General features: G+C 50.2%; 1 protein-coding gene across 1 annotated transcript; it reads right to left on the reverse strand.

The window, feature by feature from the left end:
• Nucleotides 1–363: 363 nt before the first annotated feature.
• On the reverse strand, nucleotides 364–24,237 carry TLR5 (toll like receptor 5). The gene has a single exon (XM_058275263.2). It carries the CDS (start codon nucleotides 16,431–16,433, stop codon nucleotides 13,857–13,859), a length of 2,577 nt encoding a protein of 858 aa, XP_058131246.1. The 5' UTR covers nucleotides 16,434–24,237; the 3' UTR covers nucleotides 364–13,856.
• Between the last annotated feature and the right edge of the window lie 2,767 nt (nucleotides 24,238–27,004).

Consider the following 27,004-nt stretch of genomic DNA (forward strand, 5'->3'; position numbering starts at 1 on the left):
CAGCTCACCACATGGGTGAGGAGGTCCTGGGTTTGAACCCTGGACCTCCTATATGGTAGACAGATGCTCTATCAGCTGAGCCACACTGCTTCCCAGATGTATGGTTTTCAATTACCACAATTAGTTCATCCATTTTATGGTTGACGGACGTGTGGGTTGCTCCCAATGCTGGCTACCATAAGTAATGCTGCATGTCCACATGTCATCTGTCTACATGTCATTTTGTCCCCTCTGCATGGATTTCCCATGTATGCATGTGTTAAAGTAGATGAGCCCTGACCTGCAGGGCTGCGAACGGGGGCTCGTGGTCGCGCGGAGGAGAATGGTGAGACAGGAGACGCGAGGAATGACAGCGAGACAGGGTGATGGTCAAGCTGCAAAGTTTTATTGCGAGAACAAAGCATTTGTACTCTTGGGAAGGGGAGGGGTAGTGGGAGGGATGGCGGTTAGGGATTGGCTATTGCTGTTGCTGGGGTGGAGTGGCAGGGTTTAGGGAACAAAGGAGCAGGGAGAAGAACCAGGAAATGGGCTCCGCTCTGGCGGCCATGCCAATAGCATTGCTGATCTCAGCGTATGCCCGCACCAATTGTCCCCAACATCTCCTCCCTTTTTGTTTTATTAAAGGAGGCTAGCTGAAGGAAGCAGAGGCCTCATTTCCCTGGTGTAAACAGCTCTGATATCGATTGCCTTCAAAGTTAAGGAGCGGGTACCTTTCACTGCTCAAGGAGAGGCCTCATGGAGCAGTCCTCAGCCTTATGGGTCTTAGGGTTGCCCTCAGCTGAGGGAGGTTTTCTGGGCCTTACGGCTGCCCTCAACCCCTATCGCCCTCATCCCGAGAGTTTTTCTGGGTCTTACGGTTGCCCTCAATCTCTCAGGATTACGCAGGCCAAAGATGGAAGGTTTTGATATAAGCAGTGTCGTACCAGATGCTCGCATACTGGGGGGGGGGGGGCTGTGCCTGCTAGGTCGAGGCTACGCGCAATCAGCCTTACCCGTCATGGGGAAGCGTGGCAGCAAAAGGCCACGTCCCTGCCTTAGGTTGACTGAAAGGCTAGCCAAGTTGCCCGTCACTGACTAACCAGCCCGGCACCTCGTTGGGAAAGCAATCAGGAGCAGAGTGAATCCCCATAAGAATGAGGCGTGCTTCTCAGAGAACAGTCAAGTTAATTCTTTAACCGTCTCCTGCGGTGCTTTGCCACGCACTCAGCAGCTTGAGGCGGGGGGGCCATATATAGATGGTCAGTTGGCATACCTTGATCAGCAAGGTGGAGCCGGTGGTAATGCACCTGAATAGGCTTGCCGAGAGCGGAGTCAATCTGGTCCTTAACCAACTGACTGATTCTTTTTATGGCCCAGGGTCCAAAAGATAGTATGAGGAGTATGGTAATGAGTGGGCCTAGTATGGGGAGAATGTAAGGAAGAATTCCATTAAATCCCCAAGAGTAGTTTCCCTGGGTTTCTCTTTCTTTTTTACGTTTTGCTAACCCCTCTCTGACCCGGGCCATATTGTCTCTAATAATGCCAGAGTGATTAACATAAAAGCAACACTCCTCTCCTAGGGCTGCACAAAGTCCCCCCTCTTTAAGAAAGAGGAGGTCTAAGCCTCTACGATTCTGGAGGACGACTTCGGATAATGAGTTTAGGGAGTTTTCTAAATGGGAAATGGAGCTTTCGAGGCGGGTTATGTCTTCATCGACGGCTCGCCTGATAGAGGAAAAAGAAGTTTGTTGTGTAGTGAGAGCTGCAATTCCAGTGCCGGCTCCTGCAAGACCTAGGAGTGAAGCAATTGCAATGGCGGTGATAACTTCTCTCTTCTGTACGTAGGTTGGTAGAAGGTGACGCTGCCAGGAGTCAAAGAATTGGTTATCATTGTGAAAATAGATGCGGGGGAGTATGATGGCGAGCACGCAGGTTTCTTTGGTATTGTTAAGGGTTTGGACACTAAGGCATGGAGTGAGGCCGGTGGAAGAACACAGCCATTTGGTATTATTGGGAGGTATAAGAAATGTTGCATTTGGCTGAGGAGTGATAGTAATATTGCAAAGGGTACGCATGTATGGGGCAGTAGAACCTTTAATTTTAGTGACACAAAGTCCGTTCTGAGAAACCGACTGGACTGTCAGGCCAATTTTCGTTCGATTCCAATTACAAGAGGCGGGATTGCTGTTAGTGGAGGTTTGATAAGGGGCATTAGCGGCTATGGCCTCATAGTAGGGTGACGCGGAGGAGAAACACAACCAGCAGTTTTGGGTGAGGTTGGGATTGGAGGAGTTTAGGGTGTCAAACGTAGCATTTAGAAGGGATATAAGTGGGTTTACGGGACTAGGTGACCAGGGTGGTAGAAGAGAAGAGGGAGAAGAAGAGGTAGATGTTGTAGTATGAAGGGAGTTAGCGGGAGCAGGAAGGGGATTAAGAACTTGATTGGGACCAACCGGGACTGGGAGTGGTGATGAGAAGACTTGATTTTTCTTAATAATGAAAAAGGAACCATAGTCATAATCGGTCATGTAGAGTCGTATTCCCCAGGTGCGGCCATGAAGCCATTGGATGTCACTGGGATCTTTTACCTGTAGAGTGACGTTAGGCCATTGGGGATTGACCAAGGAAAGGTGAGGGTCCCGGGTAGGGGCTCCAGGCCATCCAAATGCTATGGTTTCGCACCCCCAATGGGGACAGTAATAGTGCGCGGGATCGTGGCAGGAACGCAAAGAAGAACCTGACGAAGAAGGGCAGATGTAGTAGCCTGATATAAACTTGTTATAGCGGCCATAAACTTGATCTCTGCCCCGATCCCTTCCCCAGCAGCCATGCTTGTTATTATGCCCCCGGCAGTTATACTCTTTGCTAGATTCCGTGCAGGTCCAATGATTAGCAAGAGCACATGCGTGTATAGTAAAGGATGGGGGGCCTGGGGTGACATTGTAGGAGAGGATTACTTCTTCCTGCCAGAGGCTTACTGTCCAATTAAAAGGCTGATGGCTGGGGTTGGTGAGTGCAATGGGGAGTGTGAGGAAAAGAAGGGTGACGGTTTTGAACAAAAGGAGGCTTGGTGAAGTCATTATGGGAGGAAGATAAGGAGTAAAGCATAAAAGAGGATAATGAACAGAAAGGCGATGGAGAGTAGAATTCGTTGGCCGAGGTTCCAATCTTCTGGGGCGGTAGCAGCTAGACAGATGGCGGAAAATATTGTCAAGAAGGCAAAGGTTATGAGGAAGAAATAAAGTATTAAAGGCTGTGGGGGAAGTGAGAAGATCATTTAGAGGGTAGGGTTGAGAATGGTATGTTTAAGACAGAAGCGTTGTGGTTTGTAGGAGACTGCTTTATAAACAAAGGAGAATGAGGGCAGTAAATATAGTAATGATAGATAGGAAGATGACAGTGAGGAGGAGGCTTTGTTTAAGGTTCCAATCCTCCGGAGCAACAGTGGCTAGGCTGATAGCGAGGGGTGTTGCTAAATAGACAATGGCTGCAAAGAAAAGATAAGGAATCACTGGGAGGGCGGATACTTAAGGTAGCTGCATCACCGGGGGGCCAGGAGAGGCAGAGGCGTTGTTTGGAGCGCTCGGTTGAGATGAAGTGTCTCCACTAGGTGGAGTTGGAAAGGCTGAGTCACTTTTAGTTGAGATATGATATCTTCTTGGAACACCGAGGAAACGATAAGCACAAGAAGCTATTTTGATAAGGCAGACTTTCTTTGTATACTGACTATTGAGGATAAGAACTTTTACCAAAACAGATTAATGGTGAGAGACCTTGAGAAAGAACAAAAATTTTTTAACCTTGCATCAGCGTACTACTTTATACTAAAGCCTTTGAAATTTTATAGATAGACCCATTAAATTTTATTTAACTTTAACTGTAAAAATTCCTTTTCTACCAACCTCCTGCAGTTTCAGTATTCAGTCAGGTTTTGTCCCACACTCTACTCTTTCCAATAATCAATCATTTTATCTCAGGACAAAATCATCTTCTGTTTCCTTAAGAATAAAAACACATTCCACATAGCCTACATACAAAGTTATCAAGCAAACCTTTTATAACATAATACCGTGAACACCAAACAAGCTTGTTAAAATAATGAACTTTTCTTTAAATACTTAGTAGCATGCAATATCAGAAACAGTTTTCTAGAAGCAAGTTGGCAGGGGAGGCTGGTTGCTGCCAATCTTTCCTGTAATAAAATTACCTTTTATTATCATTATCATCAATTCAGTTTTATATATATATTTAAGAATGACCTTTTGGAATTAGCCATTTAATACCTTAATGTAAACAATGCTTTATTAAACCTTTTATTATTAATTATAACCATATAGACTATTGAAGATAAATTTTATCTTTACAGAACACATTCCCTTACTTAAAATTATCACAATACCTTTTACAACTTGCTACATGCAAATTAAGTTTCAAGAGTTTATGAAAAATTAGCCATTCTACTTTAGGACAAAATACGCCTTTTTGCAAAACTTATTACATTTCAGTTAGCATTTTCACAAACTTTTAACCTTTTTAATATTCATTTAAGTTTTACATTCTTTATATTATTCTGTGAAGAAAAATAAGTTATTCATTTTAATCTAGGCAAGAACAACTTTTTATGAAGACGTACAGTTAATTTTGTTAATTAAGACTTACAATTTTTATTATTGTATATATCTTATTAACATTTAAACTTATGTATTAATATAATAAACTTAAGTATTAATATAAGCGCTTATTTAATTTTTGGCCATTTGAATAGAGCTCTTTTAAAGATTTCTAGTAATTTATATTTACCATCCGGAGGTATCACAATATACATTGACATTGAACGAACAGACAGACAAACACAGAACAATTACAACACAGTAACAGAAATACATAATTTACTTACAATTGACTCATAATTCTTACTTTCTTGGTATAGATGCTTTTAAATCTTTTGTTACATAGCATATCATAGATTATACCCTTCAAGATTTCTTCTGGACTTCATGTTGTGTGTAATATGAAAGCTTGTGCTTGGAAACATTTTTATTAGTTATCAGCAATCAGTTAAAATAACTTGAGCAGCATAAATGTAGTTAAGTTTTCATTTTGTAGTTTAGACAGACTATTAACACACATTTTTGGATTATTACTGTAAGATTAAACTGAGACTTGAAGTTCTGGAGAAAACTATTGATTTAAAACTGGAAACTTCCTTTAGACCTTGATAAAAACTTGGTACCAATTTTATTATCTTGGTTAAGCAAGCCCAATCAGAACTAGAATGGAAACAAAACAAAACATAAATGTTGTCACATTTCTCTCTCTTTGTAGTGGATTAACTATATTAGCCTTCACTAGCCGGGAGCTACATTGTCATGCAGACAGCAGGGAGTTTGAAAAGTTGTGCAAGGGGCTAGCTTTTGCCGGGACAAAGTTGATTGCCTCATAAGCTTGTTTGGATTTTGGGGCTTGTGGCTGGCTTTGTTTCCCACTTCCCTGATGGGAAGCAGGGGCAGTGCCTTGCTCTTCGTGGTGGCGTGGATTCTGGCGGGCTTCAATCAGCAGGCGCCTACGCCTGCGCCCGCCGAGCGCAGGGAGGGTGCCACGGCCGGGAAGGCTTGGGCCATGTGCCGCCTGCCGCCCGCTGCGCTCCCCCCAGCCAGCGCCTGAGGCAGGGCTAATTTCAGAACAAAGCCTGAAGTAACCAGACAAATTCTCCTACTTTCTGTAAGGTCTAACTGCGGCCTGATAAGCTGCATTTGCATTTACAAAGGCAATTTGCTTTACAAAGTCTGTTTCTGTGTTGGTATCGCTAAATAGTCTTTCTGCAGCGGTGCACAATTTGCCTACAAACTTTGAAAAGGGTTATTCTGGCCCCTGCTTAATATTAGTGAGGGAGGAGGCAGGGCGAAAGTGAGAGCAGCTTAAGATTACAACTTACATCTTCATTGGGAGTTCCTGAGTTATTTTCACAGACCTCATCTTCGGGGGAGGGGGTAGAAGGAGTGGAGGGTTTATTATCAAAGGAAATTAAACTGAGGAGTGAGTTTGAATGTAAGTGATGGGGTTGCGAGTGATGCTCAGACATTTTACTGCAACCCGAAGGGGGGTTGAGAACCTAATTTTAAAGCAGTCTCCCCTTCTGTAACTAAATTCTTTATATCAAGAGGTTGGGGGGGGTGATTCCTAGTACATCTTGTACTAGCCGCCAGTAGCTAAAGGCGGTGACGGGGGACCCTTCTTTTTTACCACAATTCCTCACGCCTTGAGTGCTTTCCCTATCTGGTTAAGATATAGATTATGTTTAGATTGTTCCTGTCCCATGATAAGTAAAGAAAGAAAGAAAATATTTTCCTTTTAGATGAGTAAAGAGAATGAGAGAAATTTTTACCTTAAGTAGGTCTTCCCAGGACTCCCTCCTGGACAGGATCCTTCCCGGATTCCCGGACTTCTGCGCCGCTAATGTTGCCTCTGCATCGGCCGGAGTGAAGAGAGCTCTCTATCTTGGTGAGGGCGGCGGTTCTCTCTCACACGCAAACCAAAAGCCCCACGTTCGGCGCCAGCTGTTAAAGTAGATGAGCCCCGACCTGCAGGGCTGAGAACGGGGGCTTGTGGTCGCGTGGAGGAGAATGGTGAGACAGGAGATGCGAGGAATGACAGCGAGACAGGGTGAGGATCAAGCTGCAAAGTTTTATTGCGAGAACAAAGCATTTATACTCTTGGGAAGGGGAGGGGTAGTGGGAGGGATGGCGGTTAGGGATTGGCTATTGCTGTTGCTGGGGGAAGTGGCAGGGTTTAGGGATTGGCTATTGCTGTTGCTGGGGGAAGTGGCAGGGTTTAGGGATTGGTGGCTGCTGTTGCTGGGGGAAGTGGCAGGGTTTAGGGATTGGTGACTGCTGTTGCTGGGGTGGAGTGGCAGGGTTTAGGGAACAAAGGAGCAGGGAGAAGAACCAGGAAATGGGCTCCACTCTGGCGGCCATGCCATTGGCATTGCTGATCTCAGCGTATGCCCTCACCAATTGTCCCCAACATGCATGCATGCATGTATGTATGTATCTGTGAGAAGTGCTACATCATTGGGCATGAGTAGTTCAACTTCAGCAGATAATGCCAAACTGTTTTCGAAGGCATACCAATTTATAGTCTCACCAAGAACATATGAAAATTCCAGGTGTTCAACTTTCTTGCCAACACTTGGTATTGTCAGTCATTTTAACTTTAGTCATTCTGGGGAGTGTGAGGTGGTATCTCATTGTGGCTTTAATTTGCATTTTCCTGATGACTAAGGGAGGTTGAGTATCTTTTTGTTTATTTGTTTGCATCACATCAGATATCTTCTTTTGTGAAGTTCTGAAGTCTCTGGCCAGCTTTTCCATTGTGTTGTCTGTTTCTTACTGACGTGGAGGAGTTCTTTCATGTGTTGGATACGAGTCCTTTTCAGATACATGCCATGGGGTGCCTTTTCACTGAATTGTCTTTTTATTTTATTTTTTAAATATACTTCTTTATTTTTATTTTTTTTTAAAAGAAACTTAGATTACATAAATGTTACACAAAAATTATAGGATTCCCATATGCCCCACTCCCTAGCCCTCCCACATTTTCCCACATCAGCAACATCCTTCGTTAGTGTGGTACATTTGCCACAATTGATGAACATATCTTGGAGCATTGCCACTAAGCGATGATTTGTAGATTACATTGCAGTTTACACCCTCCCCCCCCCATTTTTGCAAGTTATTACGCAATATACAATGACCTGTATCTGTCATGGAAATGTCATTTAGGATAATTCCCAAGTCCCAAATATGCCCCCAAATTACACCTATTTTCCCCTCTCCCTCCCCTCAGAATCTCCAGTGGCCACTGCCTCTACATGCATGATGAAATTTCCTCCATTGCTAGGATCGCAACAAGGCTACAGCAGGACAACTGTAAGTCTACTCTAATTCATTGTCCACTCCCCAACCCTGCGGATTCTGTGACAGCGATGTCCACTCCACCTCTAACTGAGAGGGGGCTTAGGTCCCATAGGGCAGATGGATGGGGCTTTCTTGCTTGCAGATGCCGACTCTCTCTGCTTCTTGAGATGGTCGTTGTCAGTCATCTTTTCCTTGTTAGTTGTGCTCATGTGTTCACAGGGCATTGTCACAGTGGGTGGAAGAGATCCACACAATAACCAAAGAAACATCAAATTCCCATCCTGGGGAGCTCTGCCACATTTTCTAATGGGAGAGCGAGAATCCCCTGAGTATAGGGGCAGAGACTAGTGAAGGAGGATGGACCACTGATGGGCCCTTGATTGTGGCGACTGTACTAATGCACCTCTACTTCTGAAATGGAAACTTAGCGTAGTATTATATTACAGGGTGCCTAAGCGTTACCTCCTGAGAGCTTCTTTGTTGTGTCGTGGCCTCCCTCTAAGCCAAACGATGCTGGGTGGGTTTCCCAGTGTGGTCTCCTCCCCTTCAGCGCACGCAGCCCCGTGTGGGTATCCCGTTCTCGCAGGAGGGTGTAAACGGCCGCAGGCATCGACCCCAGGAGACTGGGTTTCCCAAAGCCCTTCACTCGTCCAGCAGGCGTTTATTAAGGGCACACCGTGGGCCAGGCACCGTCCTGGGCCCTGGATGAGAAGGTGAGTAAACAAGGCTCCTGCCCTGGGGGCCCTGCACACATCCTCAGTACCGCAGAACAGCGGGACGCCACGGAGCCGTGCCTCAAGCCTGTGGACCGGGAGTGGGCGGGGGCGTTAGGAAACGCGCCAGGCAGCGGGGGGCCGGGGTGGAGATGGGGAGAAGGAATTCTGGGGGGACCATGGGCAGCGGTGTGGGGGGAAACTCGAGTGGTCAGGAAACCACACGTGGTCTGTTCTGGCTGCAGACCAGGGTGTAGGGGCTGTGGCCAGACCACGAGGCTGGACGGGCAGCCGTGGCCACGGTGGGCCTGATGTACCCTCTCCGCCAGCGGCCGCTCGGGGGTGGGGGGGGACAGCTCCAAGCCAGGACGAGGTGCTGGCGGCCTGCGACACGTTGACCTCACCCATCTGTTTATTTAGTCATTCAACAAACATCAAGGAGGAGCATCCCGGCAGACACGGCGCTGGCCGTGCGCGCAGTGGTGCACGACTCCGGCTTGGCACTGCCCGCGCGGGGCTTAGCCCAGCTGAGCAGGGGACGCTGGGCAAGCGCCCGTTCAAGCGGAGGCTGCGGGCCTGCCAGCGGGCACCGCGGTCAAACCATATCTCGCACGTGCAGGGCCGTGCTCATTCTTGACGTGCTTTCCCACTGGTTTTCTCACTCTAATTTCGCATGTCTACACACACTCACTTACCCCGATGAGGTAGTTATGCTTCATTTTCCTGTTTTTTTTTTTAGGTACTAGGCCTGGGGATTGAACCCAGGACCTCGGATCGTGCGGAGGAAGCCGGGGCTCAGCCACTGAGCTGCACAGGCCCCCCGAGGTGGTTTCCTTGTTCGTTTGCGCGTGTGTTTTTTGGTGGTTGTTGTTGTTGTTTTTAGGAGGTAACGAGGATCGAACCCGGGACCTTGTACATGGGAAGCAGTCCCTCAACCACTGAGCTACATCTGCTCCCTGGTGACTTACTTTATAGGTGAAAATCTGTGTTTCTAAGAGGTGATACCTGACAGCAGACCGTCATCTCTGCCTGCACCAAGGACTGGAGACGGCTCTCATTTTAAAGCCAGAGCGTCCCTGCTCTCCCATCTCCACCAGGCTGAGCGACTCCAAAACAGGGAGCTAGGCTCCTCCAGCGCAGGGGAACAAGGCGTATTCTAACCGTGTGTTTACAAGTCCCTGCTTGAAATTTGGGTGAAATCAGGGTGCAAATTTCATTATTCTTAATTATTTTACAGGAAGACTTGAATATAAAGACATTAAAATTTTTTTTAATATACACACAGCATCAGTCAGTTAGCACACCATTATTGGGGGCTTCCTATGTATGAGGCACTGTAGTAGGCCCTGCAAGGGATTATTCACTAATTCATTAATTCCTTTATTCATTCATAAACAGTTTATAAATGACAATGATTTTTAAATGTTTTTCAGTTCAAATTCCTGTGGTTCCTTCAAGGGAAAAAAAGAAACATTTACTAAGCCCCTTCTATGTGTACATGCATATATAAATTTCTTTAATCCTTTCAATAAGCCTGAAATAAGGTTAAAAGTGGGACCCTCCCTACTTAACAGATGTGGAAGAAGGCTCAGAGAGGTCGAGTAACTTGTCCAAGGTCACACAGCTGATGGAACTAGGTTTTGGACCAGCTTTGAGGGTTGACGAAGTCACAAGTTGGGCACCAGCCCGTGCTTTCTTCCTCAAAAGAAGTCAGTCCAGACGCAGGCTCCGATTTCCCTGACTTCCTACCCGAGGGGGGAAGGTTGGATGATTTCACCAGCCCAGTACACTCAAATCACTACCGAAATGGACCGACAAAAAAATCAGGAAGTAAGAGGCCACGAGGCCTGGGGGTTGCCAGGCAAGAAGGGACCCAGCCCGCGGCCCGGCTCTAGGCTCCTGCCCTCGGTTCCCATCCCAGTCAGCCAGCAGGGAGCACCGCCGCTCAGAGCCGCAGGCGCGTACCCGGCTCCCCACTGCCCACCAACGGCGAGCGCTGCTGAGCCACAGCACCAGCGCGAGCCGGGAAAGTCAGAAGGAAACTGTCACCCCACGGTGGCTTTTATTTTGCGTGTGGAAACCAAACATGGAAAGGCTATATGTAAAGTCCTGCGGCGCCGTCCTGCAAACATTTCTGCCATGGGCCTCTTCCTTCCCCTATTTCCACCACGAGGCGCGGCTCCCGCCGTGAGCGGCTGGGTCACCTGCCCATTGAATCCCACGACTCGCCGCGTTCCAGGCTTCCCAGCACCGACCCTGACCTTCCCCTTAACTCTTCCATGACAGAGCTCGGGCTCCGGCTCTAGAGCTGAGCAGGACCCAGCGCCTCCCCGACGAGCCCTCCGTCCCTGAAGGCATCGTGCCTTCCGCTGGCCGGCTCCCCTTTCTGCACTAGTTCTGTCCTTACTGTAACCTCCCCTGGCTTTTGACCTCTTCCAGGAAGCATTCCTACACTTCCCAGGTGGCAGCACTCACTCTTCTCTACAATTACATGACACATCGCTGGCGCCGCACGCTGTAATTCATCGCTTTGTGCATCTATGCCTTACTCCCTTCTAGAGTTTAACGGCTTAAGGACAGGGACTTGGACTTTTGCTTCCTTAAGCCTCCACTGAAATTTTTATCTAACTTTATGTTTATTTTTATTTTTCGGTACGGGGGCAGGGGATTGAACCTGGGACCTTGTAAGTGGGAGGCAGGTGCTCAAATGCTGAGCCACACAGGCTCCCCTGAGTTGGTTTTTTTTGCGTGTTTGCTTGTTGTTTTTTGTTGTTTTAATTTTTAGGAGGTACCAGGAACCGAACCTGGAACCTCCCATGTGGGAGGCAAGCGCTTAACTGCTTAAGCCGCATCAGCTCCCTCCAGAGAAATACTTTTAAAAAACTGCAGTCATAGCTAACAGTTTTCTAAGGACTTTTTATATATTAACTCATTTAATTCTCACAACAATCTTATGGGACAAGTATACAATCAATCCCATTTTTCACATGAGGAAACTGAGGCCCAGGAGGGCGAAGCAGCTAGAAAGGGATACAGTCAAGATTAAAACTTAACCTTGGTTCTTAACCTTGGTTGCACATGAAGAAACTTAAAAAAATCCTGAGGCCAAGGTCCACCCCGGAGAGACTGTGATTTAATCAGACAGGGATATAGCCCTGGCACCTGGCTTCTTAAGTCACTCTAGGTGATTTAATTTGCAGCAAGGGTTGAAAAAAATTGCTCCTGACATTATAGTTAACACATCGAGGTGGAAAAAAGCTTCTAATGTGAAGCAGTCTTGGCTTCGGGCATTTGGCTTCGGGCATTTACTTGGCAAACCTGAAATCCTCCTAGTGCCAGACCCCATGGAAAACAGAGGACATCTTTCCTTGGGGAGCCTGTAGGCAAGGACTTTCGAAGGAGGCAGGAAATAGTAAGTGTTAGTTTTGAAAACAGCAGATGAAGAGTCAAGAGTTGTTACAAAAGGAAGAGAGGACTTGGGTGGGCAGGGTAGCTTCTTGGGCTGCATCTTGCTTTCTGCAGAATGAATATGCTGAGCTGGGTGTTCCAGGGGGTGGGGGCAGAGTGGAGTGAGCCTGCAGGATCCTAAGGGCAAGTCATTGGGGTGCAGGTCAAGTTCAGCCTCATGGACACGAAGCGGCCCCAAGAGGCTGGGAAGGGAATAGCATGCAGGCGCCAGGGAGGTGTAAGCTTGGGCTGCCCAGCCAGGAGAAAGCGATGACATTCTGGGGTGCTGAGGTGCAGGGGTAGGTGCGTGCCTCAAACTGCAGTAGCTGATGTGGGGCTCGGTTGGATTTGGAGGAGGCTGCAGTGCGAAGCCAAGGGATAACTTTAGCATACCTTCCCTGGTTTACATTTTCTCAATATTTTGGCAGAAAAAATGGTATACTAAAATAAACATGGAAAAAATGAAATAGGGTGCATGACACATATAGAGTGTTTTAAAGGTAGAAATTAAACTTCAAAGAAATCATGATGGCCTCCAGAACGTCCTTAAGTATGTGTGTGCTCATGGCCGTTAGGGGAAACTTAAGGAAAAGATCTGAGAAACCCTGTGGTCCTCGGCCAGTTTCATTTCCACCATAACTCTATGAGGTGGATATCACCATAAGCACAGATGAGGAAACCGTGGAGGAGGGAGGGCGTGTGATGTGCTCAGGGTCACACGGCAGATAAGCTGCAGGGTCAGCACACAAATCAGGATCTGTATCCAACGGCCCATGTTCTGTCTACAAGAGTCCGAGTGATTGATAAATGAGGAGGTGTACGAAATAAAGCTGAAAAAGGAGTTTGGTGGCTGTCTTTGGTTTCTCGGCTGCTAAAACAAATACCATACGAAGGGCTGCCTCAACAATACGGTTGATGGGCTCAAGGTTTCATCTCTCCTGGGCTCTGTTGAGCTCCCCCTTCGGTCTCTCCCATGGCTTCTTTCTGCCTGATTTCTCCTCTGCCTACAAAGGACTCCAGGAATCAGGATTAAAGCCGGCCTGGTGTAGTTGAGCCACCACTTACCTTAAGGAAATCTTGAAGAAACCTTATCTACCTTGGGTCCACACCTGCCAGAATGCAGAGCAAGAGCAACACCACGTCCAAACTGGTGTCAAACCATGAATGTCAGGCCAAAGTAAAGGTAACATGCGAGCTTGTCCGTGCCCCCCAGGGCGAGGAGCCAGCTCTGGTCGCACCTGTAGGAGCGAAGGTAAGAAAAGGGAGTGCCGCGTGGCTACCAGAGACCTAGCTATTCTCATTCCAGTCTCACTGCGGCCGTGTTTTATCACCGGGACTAAGATTGTCCGGTACCCAAACAATGACATTGCTCTGATGCAGAGGATCTGCAGGCAAAGGCAAGGGACTTGCCTCTCCTGTTAGTTTTCTAGTTAGTGATGTTCGGCAGAGAGCTCAGAATTGTCGGCCAGCCCATTCTCGAGCTGGAGGAAGGTGGTCAGCCCCGTGTAGCTTCCACAGCTGATACAACAGGAGAGAAAAGGATTACTGGGTCTGAACGGAAACCAATGGCCAGTGCGAATCTCTGAATCAGTGGCAGACTGCCTAGAGACGTGGCAGTTTTCAAGAACTATTATTTTCCCTTTGGAGGTCAGTGAGACAAAATATTGTGTTGACATGAAAATCAGGAAATTTTAGGGGGAAAAAGTAGGGAAAGGAGCCTAGCATGGCAGCTTAGTTAAAATACAAAGCGACGAATTATTTGTTGAAAACAATTATCATCAGCTGAAAACTCCTCCTTTGCCTAGGAGATTTTTGCGACAGTTTGCAACTGAATGCTGCTGTCGGTCTTGCTGGCCTTTTCTTTCTTCAGTATGCGCTGAGAGAGTCTATCGAGAAACCAGCCGACGTCCTGGAGGTCTTCCGGCCACCTCAGGTACTGCTGCTTCTGTACAAACCCCCTGATGGGCGGGTGTCTCGACAGCTGGAAGCGGGTCAGGGACCCGATCACCACCACGATGAGGACGCTGCTGAGGTCGGACGAGCACCTGCTCTGGGCGTAGCTGAAGGCGTCGAGGCACCAGCCGTCCCTGAGGAAGTGTCTGCTCACGAGGCAGATGACCTTCCTGCTGCCCCACACGGCCGCCTGGATGTTGGTGACGTGGTCCTCCCCCGGGACAAAGTCCCTCTCTTCAAAGCAGAGGTGAAATCGGTTCCGGTCGCTGTACTGATGGTCCAGGTGTCTGAGGAAAGCGCCCTGCACCCATTCGAAGTCTTTGCTACTGAAGCACAAGTAGGCGTCGTACTTGTACTCGTCGGGTCTCCTTCCCCGGGAACGGTCCCCCAACACCCACCTCTGAGCTTTCTTGTAACAGGTGAAACAAAAGCCCCGGAACTTGGCCGCTACGAGGGTCGTCGTGAGGAAGACAGCCCAAAGGACAGTGACCAAGACGAAAAGGGAAAACCTGAGGGACGTGAACGCTTCCTCTTCATCGCAGCCCTCCATGGGAACAGAGTACAGGGGAACCCTGGAGAGCCAGTCGGGGTACGCGCAGTACATGTCTGCGGGAGACCCATAGAGAGTTACGTTGGTTTGATTGAGCCAACTGATGAAAGTGCCAAGTTCACACTCACAGATGAACCTGTTATGAGTTAGGTCCACGTGACGAAGGGAGGCGAACACGTTAGGATCAGGAGCTAGGAGCTGGTTGTGAGATACATCTAGGATCTGTAAACTAGCAGGTAAGTCACCCGGATAAAGGGCCGCCAGCCGGTTGGAGCTGAGGCTGAGTCCCTTTAACGAAGTCAGATCGCTAAATACTCCTGGTGGGAGGAAATTAAGATAGTTATTATTCAAATATAGAACTTGGAGATGGGAAAGCCCCTTAAAAACATCCCAACAAAGCCCAGCTCCCCAGGCAAGTTGCAACATATTTTCTCCAAGGAAAAGTTGTTCTAAGCTGAGATTCTCTGAAGGTGTATGATTTTGGTGACAAAAGGAAAGGCGATTTTGATTTAAAATGAGAATCTGGAGATGAGGAACCCGGAGAAGGAGGTAGAGAGTATCCAGATTTTCCAGTCTGTTCTCTGATAACTGGATGAAGTTGGCCGTTAGGTCGACATCTGGTAAAGTCTTTAGTCTATTGCCACCTAAGAAGATAGTAGGTATGCTTGGAATGAAATAAATTGTTTTAAGAGCATTATCCCGGAGATCCAGTGTCCTTAAATTTCCCAGGAATCTGAATGTCTCGTCCTGAATGATCCCAATGTGATTCTTTTGCAGATCAATGTAGGATACCGTAGGTAGTCCGTAGAAATTAGCATCGTAAAGTTCCCCCAACAGGTTATAAGACAGATTAAGGACTTGGAGTTTGTCAAGTCCATGAAATGCTTCCCCTGCAATCTTGTTTATCTTGTTGTGGGCAAGATCCAGAACTTTCAATTCCTTTAGAGTCTCAAAGAGATGGAAGTTGAGGGAGAAGATAAACCCATGGGAGAGGTCCAGGTGTAACACCGAGCTCCTGGCCAGCCCAGCGAACGTGCTCCGGTCAGGATCTCTGAAGTTGTGGAAGCCAAACCCAGAGCCCATAATATGGAAGGCAAGAACCAGAGCGAGAGTCTGGCTCCCACTGATGGCGTTGCCGAAGCTTCTCGTGGTCTCCACGGTCCAGCCGTTGCGCGAAACATCTAGGGTCTCCAGCGTCATGTTTCTGAATGGGTTCCTGCACTCTCCCCAGTCCACTGAGCCTCTGTTGTACAGGTCATTGGCTGCAAGGCTGAAAAAGGAGAGCGTTTTCCCTTGGAGGGGCCCGAGCTCCCTCTCACAGGCAGTTGGTATTCGGTTATGGGAAAAATCCATGGACTTTAAGGAATTCAGTTCCTGGAATGATGGATGAAGGGAAAGGCTACCGATCTGATTTCTGGATAGGTCCAGGCGAGCCAAGGACTCTAAGTTTCTGAAATAACTGTCTTTTAAGACAGCATCGGAAAGACCGCAGGAAAAGAGCCTCAGTTCAAAAAGACGGGGCAGTCCCTGGAAAGCGTCTGGATGCAAGACGTCGATCTGACTGTAGCCCAGATCCAAGATCCGAAGGTTGGGCAGGTTTCTGAAGGCCTCTCTGCCAATGCTCAGGGGGGTGAACTGGCTCCCCAGCTCCAGCAGCTGCAGCTCCTCCAGGAAGGGGAACGACGCGGCGGTGACGGTCCTGATGTAGTTGAAGCTTAGCAGGAGGCTCCTGGTGGGGCTGGGGACCCTGGGGACCTGCGTGAGGTTGCAGGAACGATACAAGGCCATCAGGTGACTGGAGGAGCAGGAGGGGATTCCAAACACGCGACTGGCGATGAGCACCACTCCTAAGAGAAGCTCAAGGCGGCCGCCCATGGCCCTATGGAGAAGAAGGGAGAACGAAAACGTGGGCGGCTAAGCTCAAGGCACTGCGGACAGGTCTCTGGAGCGTTGGGAGCTTCTCTCATGCTGTGCTGCTCCCGCAGGCTCCTGTGTCCCCCTGATGCCATGCGTGTGGCTGTGGCAGATATTGCCCACAAAGCTGTTCTCCCTCTATCAAATGCTCAGACTGTACTTCTCTGTACCAGGCACTATTCTAGCTACTTCAAAAACATCATCCCAATCTTTAGATCCATTCGTTCGTTCACTCATTCATTCAAGATTTGCTGGGAAGCGGACTTGGCCCAGTGGACAGGGCATCTGTCTACCACATGGAAGGTCCGCGGTTCAAACCCCGGGCCTCCTTGACCTGTGTGGAGCTGGCCCATGCGCAGTGCTGATGCGCGCAAGGAGTGCTGTGCCATGCAGGGGTGTCCCCCGCGTAGGGGAGCCCCACGCACAAGGAGTGCACCCTGTAAGGAGAGCCGCCCAGCGTGAAAGAAAGTGCAGCCTGCCCAGGAATGGTGCTGCACACACGGAGAGCTGACGCAAGATGACGCAAAAAAAAAAAAGAGACACAGATTCCCATGCCGCTGACAACAACAGAAGTGGACAAAGAAGAACATGCAGCAAATAGACACAGAGAATAGACAACTGGGGGGGGGGGGAAGGAGAGAGAAATAAATAAAAATAAATCTTAAAAAAAAAAAGACTTGCAGAGGGAAGCTGGAGAACTTAGCGGAAAGGAACACATTATGTTGTTTTGCCTCAGCCAGCAGCACCGTTCCCAGCCTCGGGGTGTCGACTGTCTTTCTGATGACACCCCTGGGGTTTCTCTCCCCGTTGGGACACCTGCCCATCTCCATGCAGCGCTCTTTACTCCACACAGGGCGCAGCTCATCAGACATACATTGGGTGCTTTATGTCACCTCTGCAGAGAGGCGAATGTGATCAGTTTAACGAAAGTTTACTGCACATCACTGCCTGCCTGCCCTCGTGTGAACCTCGCCCCCCGGATTCCAGGCTGGGGTTTCCCCAGAGAGCTTCCCCGCACTCACCGGTTAAATAACTGCCTGCCCCACCACTCCGCAAACCTCCCTGTGCGTTTCCTTCAGAGCGATCATCATCATTCCGCAATTATGCCATTTGTTTATTCAACATCTTTCTCACTAGACTATATTCTCCATAAACGCAGCAAGCATTTAGAAAGACGTGGGTACTCAGGAAGAAAAAGGATGTTGAAGAGCTGCCACTGCTACCAGGGAAAGAAAAAACCTTCGATCTGGAGGAGCTCTTCCTCTTTGAAGGAAGGAAGTTGTATTTTATCTATAAAACTGTGCGTGTAAAGCAACGGTTCTCGCGGGACGGTACTGCCCCGAAGGCGGTTCTGGGAATCGGCAGGGGTGTGTTTGGTGGTCCGCGGATGCGGTGGGCACCCGCCATGGGACAGTCTTGTGCTGTGCAGGATCTCCCAGCATCTGCGCAGCCCCCGGGGGTCCCGCCAGGGTTTTCTGAAGGCGGGAAACCTGCTCGAAATTACCTCCGACCCTGACTCGTGTTTTCATATTGACGAAGTAGTTTCGCACTGTTTTAACATACACGGAATTTTACAGGAGTGCAACTACCTTGCAAATTTAGGAAGGCCTACCCTTTGGAATCCTTCGGAACTTTACCAGGAGTTATTCACCAAGAAAATCGCTTCATGAGGCAAAAACCATGGTGGGAGTCGCCAAGGCCAGAGCCCTGCATCCATCTACGTTTGCAGGTGTCGTGTTCAGGGCGAGTTATATTTATGTGCGAGCAAATTTATTTGGCCTTTATTTAAGAAAGTCAAATTTTTAAATTTTCTTTTTCTTTTTGTTTTTTTAGGAGGTACTGGGGATTGTACACGGGAAGCAGGCACTCAACCACTTGAGCTACATCTGCTTCCAAGAAAGTCAAATTTAATGAAACAGTTTAGGACATGTTGGTTCAATATGGCCTGTCTTCTTTTAAATCCAAACTTACTCTTTATAAACAGGTGCCAGCGTCTGACTAACCCACTGTGGCTTCAGGCATAGTTGTACCCCAAGCATCCACATCCTAAAATACATGCTAAGTCTTTATAATTACTTTCCTTGTTATTTCTCGTTTATATTTGTTAGGCATTATATTGGTTTCTTTAAAATTATGTGTATAGGTAGGTTATATTATATCTATGAATTCAGTTTCAAAACAATAAAGAGGTCATTTCAAACATTTGTTATGAAAAGGGGAGCAGGGCCTGGCAGTGCTGTGATGCCAGGTGTAGAGTTTCTGGCTTTCCCACTACACATTCATACAGGTATTCCGATGGCTAAAATCTTAGAATCACACTTATTCCTTCTACAACTTAGTTTGTGAATGTTTCTCTTGTGGCCCATGAGATTGAATAAGGAAAACCAACCAGCTGTATTGGAGCGATGACCTTACATTTATGGGTGACGCAAACTGGTGGGAAGGCCTTTTGGAGAATAAGATCAAAGTTCCAAGTCGCCTGGATAGAGTTTGAAGAATTATCAGAAAGAAAGCAGAGGGGAGCAGATGTGGCTCAAGCGAGCGCCTGCTTCCCACATGGGAGGTCCTGGGTTCAATCCTTGGTGTCTCCTAAAAACAAAAGCAAGCAAAGGAAACAAGCAACCCAGGGCAGCCGATGTGGCTCAGTGGTTGAGCCCCGGCTTCCCACATACGAGGTCCCCAGTTCACTCCCTGGCCCTGTACCTCAAAAAAAAAAAAAAAAAAAAAAAAGGCAGAGGCCAGTTAGGGCAGGAACAGATGTTACTGTACTGTTCAGAGGAAATCCAAAGGCAAGCAGCCTCCTCCACCGTTGAGGGTTTGAACGCCTCCTCTCCAGCGCCCTGAGAGACTCTGCTCTGTAACAACTGCATCCCCGCCATCTTCAATGATACAGTGGTAACTTACATCCTGCACACCTTCTAATAGCATCAGGTATAAGGATGAAAATGGGGAGCAGATGTAGCTCAGTGGCTGAGCACCTGCTTCCCACATACGAGGTCCCGGGGTCAATCCCTGGCACCTCCTAAAAAAATGAACTTAAAAAGGATGGACAGGGAACAGTGGCTCAGGCAACTGGGCTCCCGCCTACCACATGGGAGGTCGCTGGTTCAGATCCCAGTGTCTCCTAAAGAAGACAGTGAGCTGGTGCAACAGGTAGTGCAGCAAGCTAATACAAGAGACACAAGAAGAAAAAACATAATGAGAGACACAACAAAGCAGGAAGTGGAGGTGGCTCAAATGATTAGGCACCTCCCTCCCACATCAGAGGTCCCAGGTTTGGCTCCTGGTGCCTCCTAAAGAGACAAGGAAGATGAACAGACACAGCAATTGAAAAACAACAAGGAGGTGGGGAGAAATAAATAAATAAAATAAATCTTTTTTTTTTTTTAAAAAAAGGATGGACTGACATCAATGAAGAGAGAGAGGATGTCACAGGGAGCCAGGTGGGAGCAGTTACTGCAATGGGCCCCACGTGGTGCTCCTGTTTCCTGGTGTTCAAACCATGGGGCTGTGCTCCTGGAAGATGGCACCATGCTGGGAGGCAGGGACATAGGAAGCACCAGCCCTGGTTTGGTGTTCGCAGGGTGAAGATTCTGAAGAAGGCCCCGGAAGAGACGGGAAGAAAACTGAGGATGGGGCCAGTCGGGGTAAATCGGGACTTACGACCTGAGGAGGAGAAAGCAATGAGCCGAGGTGACAATAAATGGCCGTTGAAAGACCATATTCCTATGTCTTATGTAGCCTTTTCAACCTGCAAGACACCGAAGAGCGTCAGCTCGTTCCTCAAACCTGAGGATGCCCCCAGCGAGCCATTACTCAGCGTGTGCTGCTCGGCCTCAGACGGCACATTAGAGTGGTTTTTAAGAAACGTTTTAGGTCTCAGACCCCTTGAGAATCTGATGACATCCTTGCATCCTTGCCCTCCGACGATGCACAGTCACGTCACAAGCCAAATTCTGCACGCACTTCCAGCGGCTCACTGCATGTTTTGACCTCACCTTGAGAACTCATGTTTTACGCTCCACAACAGGGGTTGGCAAATTTTTTTTCTGTAAAGGGCCAGAAAGCACATATTTTAGGCTTTGCAGGACAAATATTGTCGTTTGCTGACATCTGTTGTAGAAGGAAAAAATCACAGAAACTTTGACTTCGGGAATGAGGATTTTAAGGGACTAGAATATAAGCATGCCCTGATTCTGAACTATCGGTATTTGTAAGAAAGAAGGAACTTGGTGTCCCAGTTGCTGACAGTTTTGTGGCTGGGGTTTTATCCAGACTTCGGAATGGATTCTCATCTTATGTAACCGGAAAATCCCTGCAGTGACACAGGAGCGAGAGCATCGGCTCAGAATAAGACTGAAATTGTCCCATTTCGCTTCTCTCTTTCGATGGACTACGTGCTCAGGGCTGACCCCAGGTGCATATGTTGACCTAGCCGGCCTTGACCTTGAATTTGTGGTGATGAGTGAATGAGAAGCTCCAAACAACACGTGTTCCAAAATATTGTATTGTGAAGCCCATATTAAGGAAGCTTAAATTAAGCAGGAAGAGGGTAACGCCCGCTGAGCAAGATTTTAGAGAAAGCCCTTTGGGCTTACGTCGTGTTAGACACATGCCATACAGACCTGGTTTCTTCTGAAATACAGAAAGACATAAAACAATGCCATTTTTATCTCTGACTTAGACCTCTATGGGTGGGACCCCAAGAGGGTGAGCAGGGAGGAGAGAGGTGAGCTGGCGAGCAGACAGGAACCGAGAGGGGCAGCGCACGAAAGCAGAGGTTGGCAGGAAGGGCCCTGGGTGCGAGCCAGAGGCCCCAACAGGTCCAAGTACACTGGGATGAGGACTGCTGCGGGCAAACCCACTCTGCCGCGAGAACAGGCAGGGAGGGCGCTTCAGACCCACCAAGCCTCCGGAAGACAAGAACCCGGGCGCGGGGTCCACGCAGCGAGAGAGCGGGAGGGGGCCGGATGGACATGGACACATGGGGACTCCAAGGGAGATCGACTAGCCTGAAACCCGAAGCCCTAAGTGAGTGGAGGCCAGAACGGAGCAAGGGGGCCCCGGGAGCATGTCGAGAAGGGCCTAGAAGAAGCCGGCGCAGTGGAGAGCCTCTGGCTGCTCCACTGCTCGTAGCTGGCAGCAAGGGCACCGAGGGCAGCTTCTGACTTCACCACCACTTCAGAGTTCTCAAGAGCCGAGTTCTCTGAGGCAGTGGGTAGAGGAAGAAAGGGGAGGAACTGGGGCTAAACTTCACAGGTGGGCAGTGCCCTCCTAAATCTTTATTAAAAGGATAATAAAGGGAAGCGGACTTGGCCCAGTGGTTAGGGCGTCTGCCTACCCACGTGGTAGGTCCATGGTTCAAACCCCGGGCCTCCTTGACCCGTGTGGAGCTGGCCCGTGCTCAGTGCTGATGCGCGCAAGGAGTGCCCTGCCCCGCAGGGGTGGCCCCCGCGTAGGGGAGCCCCACGCACAAGGAGAGTGCCCCGTAAGGAGAGCTGCCCAGTGTGAAAAAATTGCAGCTTGCCCACGAGTAGTGCTGCACACACGGAGAGCTGACACAACAAGATGATGCAACAGAAAGGAAGACAGATTTCCGGTGCTGCTAATAAGAATAGACGTGGTTACAGAAGAACACACAGCGAATGGACACAGAGCAGACAACTGGGGAGGGGGGAGGGGAGAGAAACAAATAATAAATAAATCTTAAAAAAAAGGATAATAAAAAAAGTAGCATGTGTAATTACTTATATGGTTACTTCTGCATTCCTTTCTAAAGATCACTGCAGTATGCAAAATTGCACAATAAAAACCACAGGGTATATGGGGAAAATGGGGTGCTGGGGATTGAATCGTGTCCTCCCCAAACTGCAACTTCAGATCCCAATCCGCAGTCCTGTGGGATGTGAGCCCAGGACTTTTGATGCTGTTGTTGGTTTAGGAGCGCCCAAACTGCTGGGGGGCGGGCTTTAACCCAGTATGGCTAAAGACCTTGTGAGCAAAGGAGACTGGACATGGAAACAGGCCACAGCGAGCAGCAGACGCTGGAAGTCAATGGAACCTAGAAGACGCTGCCATGTCATTGCCAAGAGATGGAAGAGCCAAGGGACCCCGAGATTGCTGGCAGCCTCTGAACTGTGAGCCAATACATTCCTGTTGTTAAGCCAACCCACGGCATGGGTATTTGTTACAGCGACTGGGAAACTAAAACATCGGGTCGGGGCACAACACTCAAAAACCTCATTAGAGCCACCCTAAAAAGACAAGATGGGAACCTAAAAAATGGCAGAAAAGTTTGAGCCATGTTAAATGGTTAAGAAATACATAAATACTCCAATAAATATGGCGCTTTACCTTGGAAAAGACCTGAAGTTTGCTTGGAAGTGGGCAATGGAAGGATCGTAGCTTGAGGGTTAATGTGAGGTGGTGGCGGGAGGGTTCCCTCAAGGCCCTGATGGAAAGTTCTAGCACTAGATGTGGATAGGTGTAGAGGTCTGGGGTGTATTTTGAGAGTTCTTAGGTGGCTTGGCCCCGCTGGGTGCAGTCTTCTGCCTTACAAGCGTGAAGTTCACATTCTCTCACATAGCAATATCGTTTCCTGCTATATCGATTGCATGGGAATAAATTCGTATTCTCAAAACAAGCATTATAGCAGAACTGACTGTACAATCATTCAAGACTAACCATTCAAATTAAGAGTAGAAAAGATGCAGATTCTATGTAGGATTCTGCCCCCGGCACCTCTGATTTCCACCGAGAGGCGCAGGCTGCGGCTGAGTTTGGGAAACCCGTGGACAGGTTTGGGAATCAGCCTTAGGGGCCAGTGTGGACTCCGGCTTCGGGCTCGGGGACTCGGCAACTCCTTCCACTTCTCTCAGCCTCCCTCTGTCTCAATGGCCGACTGAATAAGACCAGTAGTTCTAATAAACCGAGGCTACACAGGAGAAGCATCCAGAGCAACAAAGCTCACCCCAAACCAACTACATCCGAATCCTTAGGCGTGGCCCTCAGCGGTCTGTGTTAACAGGTGTATGGATTTTAAACACTTTCAAATTCGAGGACCTGGGGGCAAGCCAACGGCTCTTGAACTTGGCCACACTTGGATTCACCTGGGACTTTAAAAAAAGTACTGATGCCTGGGTCCCGTCAGAGTTCAGTTGGTCTGGGGTGTGGCTCGGACGCAGGAGTTTGGAAAGCTCGGTCATCTCGTCCTGGGGGTGCAACCCTGACTGCACTTCAGAACCACCTGGGGTGCTTTGAAGAACTGACCCCCGAGCCCGACTCCCCAAGTTCAGATCCCACGGGCCTGGCGGAGCCTGGACATCGCATCTAACAGCCTTGTCCCAGGTAGTTCTGCTGCAAATGGCCCTCAGGCCGTGCTTGGGGAGATGCTGGTCTAAAGGATCCCCTCCAATTCTTTTTTTATTCATATTTTATTTTCCTGGTTTTGTGTTTTAATTTTTTTATTAAATCACAGGCACAGGGGTGGGCGGCCCACAGTTCCCTTGGGGAAGGAGGGCTCTGCTGCCTCTCGGGGTTTTACCTTGGAGGCTTCATTCCCTGGTTTCAGCGCTTGATGGGGACAACAGGGGAAGCGCGATCAATGCAGACCTCAGCACTGCCGCCCAGCACAGTTCACTAAGCTGATGAGGCCCGAGGGGGAGGCTCGGCAGCCCTTCCGCTGGCGTTTGAATTCGCTTGGCTCGAGTCCCGGCCATCAGCTGAGCAGGCTCCCTTTCTCTGACTTAACTGCTCGGACAGCAGAGCTGCCCGCTGAAGCCTGGGCGAGCTATGGGTGGACACGGCTCGGGGCAGGCGGCCACCCCGCTTCAGGGCCGCCTCTTCCCGGGCGCCGCCCGCAGCCCGCGCGCTCCCCGCCGCCAGCCTTCCCCTGCGCTCTTCAACGCCGAGCCTCCACCAGCCACCCCAGCGCCGAGGTTCCCCGGCAGGACCCGGCGCTGGGCCCCGCCGGCCGCGACCCGCCGCGAGGCCGAAGAGGGGACACTTCTCTTGGCAGGGGCAGGCTGACGCGCGGAGGACACAGGCTCAGCTACAGGTGGGCGCCCGGGAGAGTGTCCCCCAAGTTCACCCAGACGTAAGAATCCCGGACCGGTCCCAAAGTGGGAAGGGCCGCGAATTTATCCTCCGGCGGTGGACAAGGAGAACTCCTCCAGGACGGACGCAGCCTCTGGGCGAGGAGCTGGGAAGCCCTGGGAGCAGGTGGGCGATCGGCCGCATGAAGCGCAAGGCGTTGCCCGGCGCAGGCCTGCGGCCTAGCATGCTGCCCCCAGAGCCCACGGGCGACCGCCGTGACCCCCGGGACCGAGAGCTCCCTGAAGTCACTTCCTTGACATTCGGCACCCCCTCTTTTCAGGGGGACCCTCTGTTGGTAACTGTGTCGGCCCTGGAGGTGCCTGTTCCTGGGCAGGGGCTCCCACGGTGTGGAAATGACCGGCTAGATGGGGAGGAGCCCCTGCCCGCACGGGCTGACCTGTCCCTGGAGACCCGCCAGCAGGGGCTCCCACGGCTGCGTGCCGGGCCAGCGGCCCCACCGAGGCGGGAGCTGGGGGCGGGCGCCCCGCAGCCGGGCACAACTAGGCTCCCGGGCGACGCTGGCGCACTCACGTCTGACAAGTGCCGCCACTCGCCCGCGCAGGTGCAGCCGAGCCGGCGAGGGGACGGAGAAGTGAAGGACACAGCCGCGGGGAGCAGGTGGGCTGCGAGGAGAGCAGGAGGGCAGCCGCTGCCCGGGCCCCCGGCCTAGCCAGCCAGTTTATTCTATAACCTTAGTACAAACAGCGCGACAGCAGTTCCCGCGGGAACCGCTCGTTTCTAGGTCCTTACAACCGCACCGGGACGCTTTGATCTCACTAGCCCCCTGATAACACGGTTTTCTTAGACTTCCTGCCCACGCGCGGCATCGTTTGTTCACCACGTAACCTTGCCCGGGCACCTCCTCCTTTATCTCCAGGCTCTCCCGGGGCACCGCCTTCTTTATCTGCAGCCTTTCTGTGAACCTTGGGGCCTGCTTTGCAGGCCCCACACAGAAAAGCCCGGGGCTAGCGTCTGGAGGGAGCACAGACGCAGGGAGCACAGACGCAGGTCGTGGTGACCGGGCACTGCCCAGCGGGCAGCCTGCTCGCCCCTGCTCGTCTCCACGCGGCTCTGGCTTCCTCCTTTCCCTCATCCTCCCCGTCCTTTTAGGTACTATCACCCCCATTTCACAGACGAGGAGACTGAGGCCCAGCAAGGTTAAGTAACTCGCTAAGACCACACAGCCCTGCCTACCGCACGCTCCTCCCCAGGCCCGTGCCTCGCGCAGAGGCCGCGCAGGGTGGCCCCCAGCAGCCCCGCTCCAGCGCACCCCCGCGTCGCCTGCTCTTCTTGGGCGCCACTGCCCACAGCTGCTTCGGCCCGGGCCCCCGAGTGTCCTTTCCAGCTCCAGCCTGCCCTCGGCCCATGCCCCGTCACCGCCAGCCTGTGAGAGCTGGCCTCCAGCGCCACCTCCTCCACTCACTCGGGCTGCGCCTCCTCCGGAAGGCCGAGCTCCCCTCTCCTCCTGTCTCACCCCGGCCTTCCTCCTCCCAGTTCTCTCACCTTCTTACTCTCCGACCTCCTCAAAATTTCCCTTGAACCTCCCCTGGCCTTTATTTTTAAAAATTATTTACTTATTTATTGCTACCCACCCCCTCACTGTTGGCACTTGCTGTGTCTATTTGTCTTCCTTGTTTCTTTAGGAGGAACTGGGAACCAAACCCGGGACCTCTGATGTGGGAGGGAGGAGCCTAGTTGCTAGAGCCACCTGCATTCCCTGCTTTCTTTGGTCTCTCATTATGTTTTTCTTGTTGCATCAACTCTTTGCATCACCTCACCATGCTTGCCTGTCACGTCAGCTCACTGTCTTGCTTGTTCTCTTTAGGAAGCACCACGAGCCTCCAGTCCCTGTTTTGCTGTGTCTTCATTATGTTTCTTCTTCTTGTGTCTCTTGTTGTGTCATCTTGTTGTGCCAGCTTGCTGTGCCTGCCCATCACACCAGCTCACTATCTTCTTTAGGATATCGAACTAGGGACCTTCCCGTGTGGTAGGCGGGAGCCCAGTCACGTGAGCAGCATCTGCTTCCCATTCTGTGTCCTTTAAATTCATAGGTCTCCTCACGACCTCACTCTAGACCCCCCGCGCCTGCTCTTCACACTCGTTTGAAGAGAACCAACCTTCAACTCTCCCGTCCCCTTACTCTCCTGTCCCACCTGCCCTGGCCGCTGCCTGCCTTCCGCGTGCCATACCTGAAGACTGAGCCACAGCAGCAAACGAGCCCACGGGCGCGTGCTGGCACCCACACAAACGTGAAGCAGCCAGTCACCCCGCCTGCCCGCGCCGGCCCCCTCAAAGGAGCTGACCCTGCTTCCCATTTCCAGGAGGCAGGGAAGGCCCAGCCCCTCACCGGGGGTGCTGCCCTAAACGCCCGCTCGGGCGGCGGGACGGGCGGGCTCCGGGCCAGGCCTGGAGGCAGCCGTCCGCAGCGCCGCTGGGCG

Source organism: Dasypus novemcinctus, chromosome 13 (assembly GCF_030445035.2).
Source record: "Dasypus novemcinctus isolate mDasNov1 chromosome 13, mDasNov1.1.hap2, whole genome shotgun sequence".
Lineage (NCBI taxonomy): Eukaryota > Metazoa > Chordata > Mammalia > Cingulata > Dasypodidae > Dasypus > Dasypus novemcinctus.

What these genes read in the sequence shown, in the direction of transcription:
- TLR5 (XM_058275263.2), bottom strand. Translation starts at nt 16,433, where the DNA reads ATGGGCGGCCGCCTTGAGCTTCTCTTAGGAGTGGTGCTCATCGCCAGT.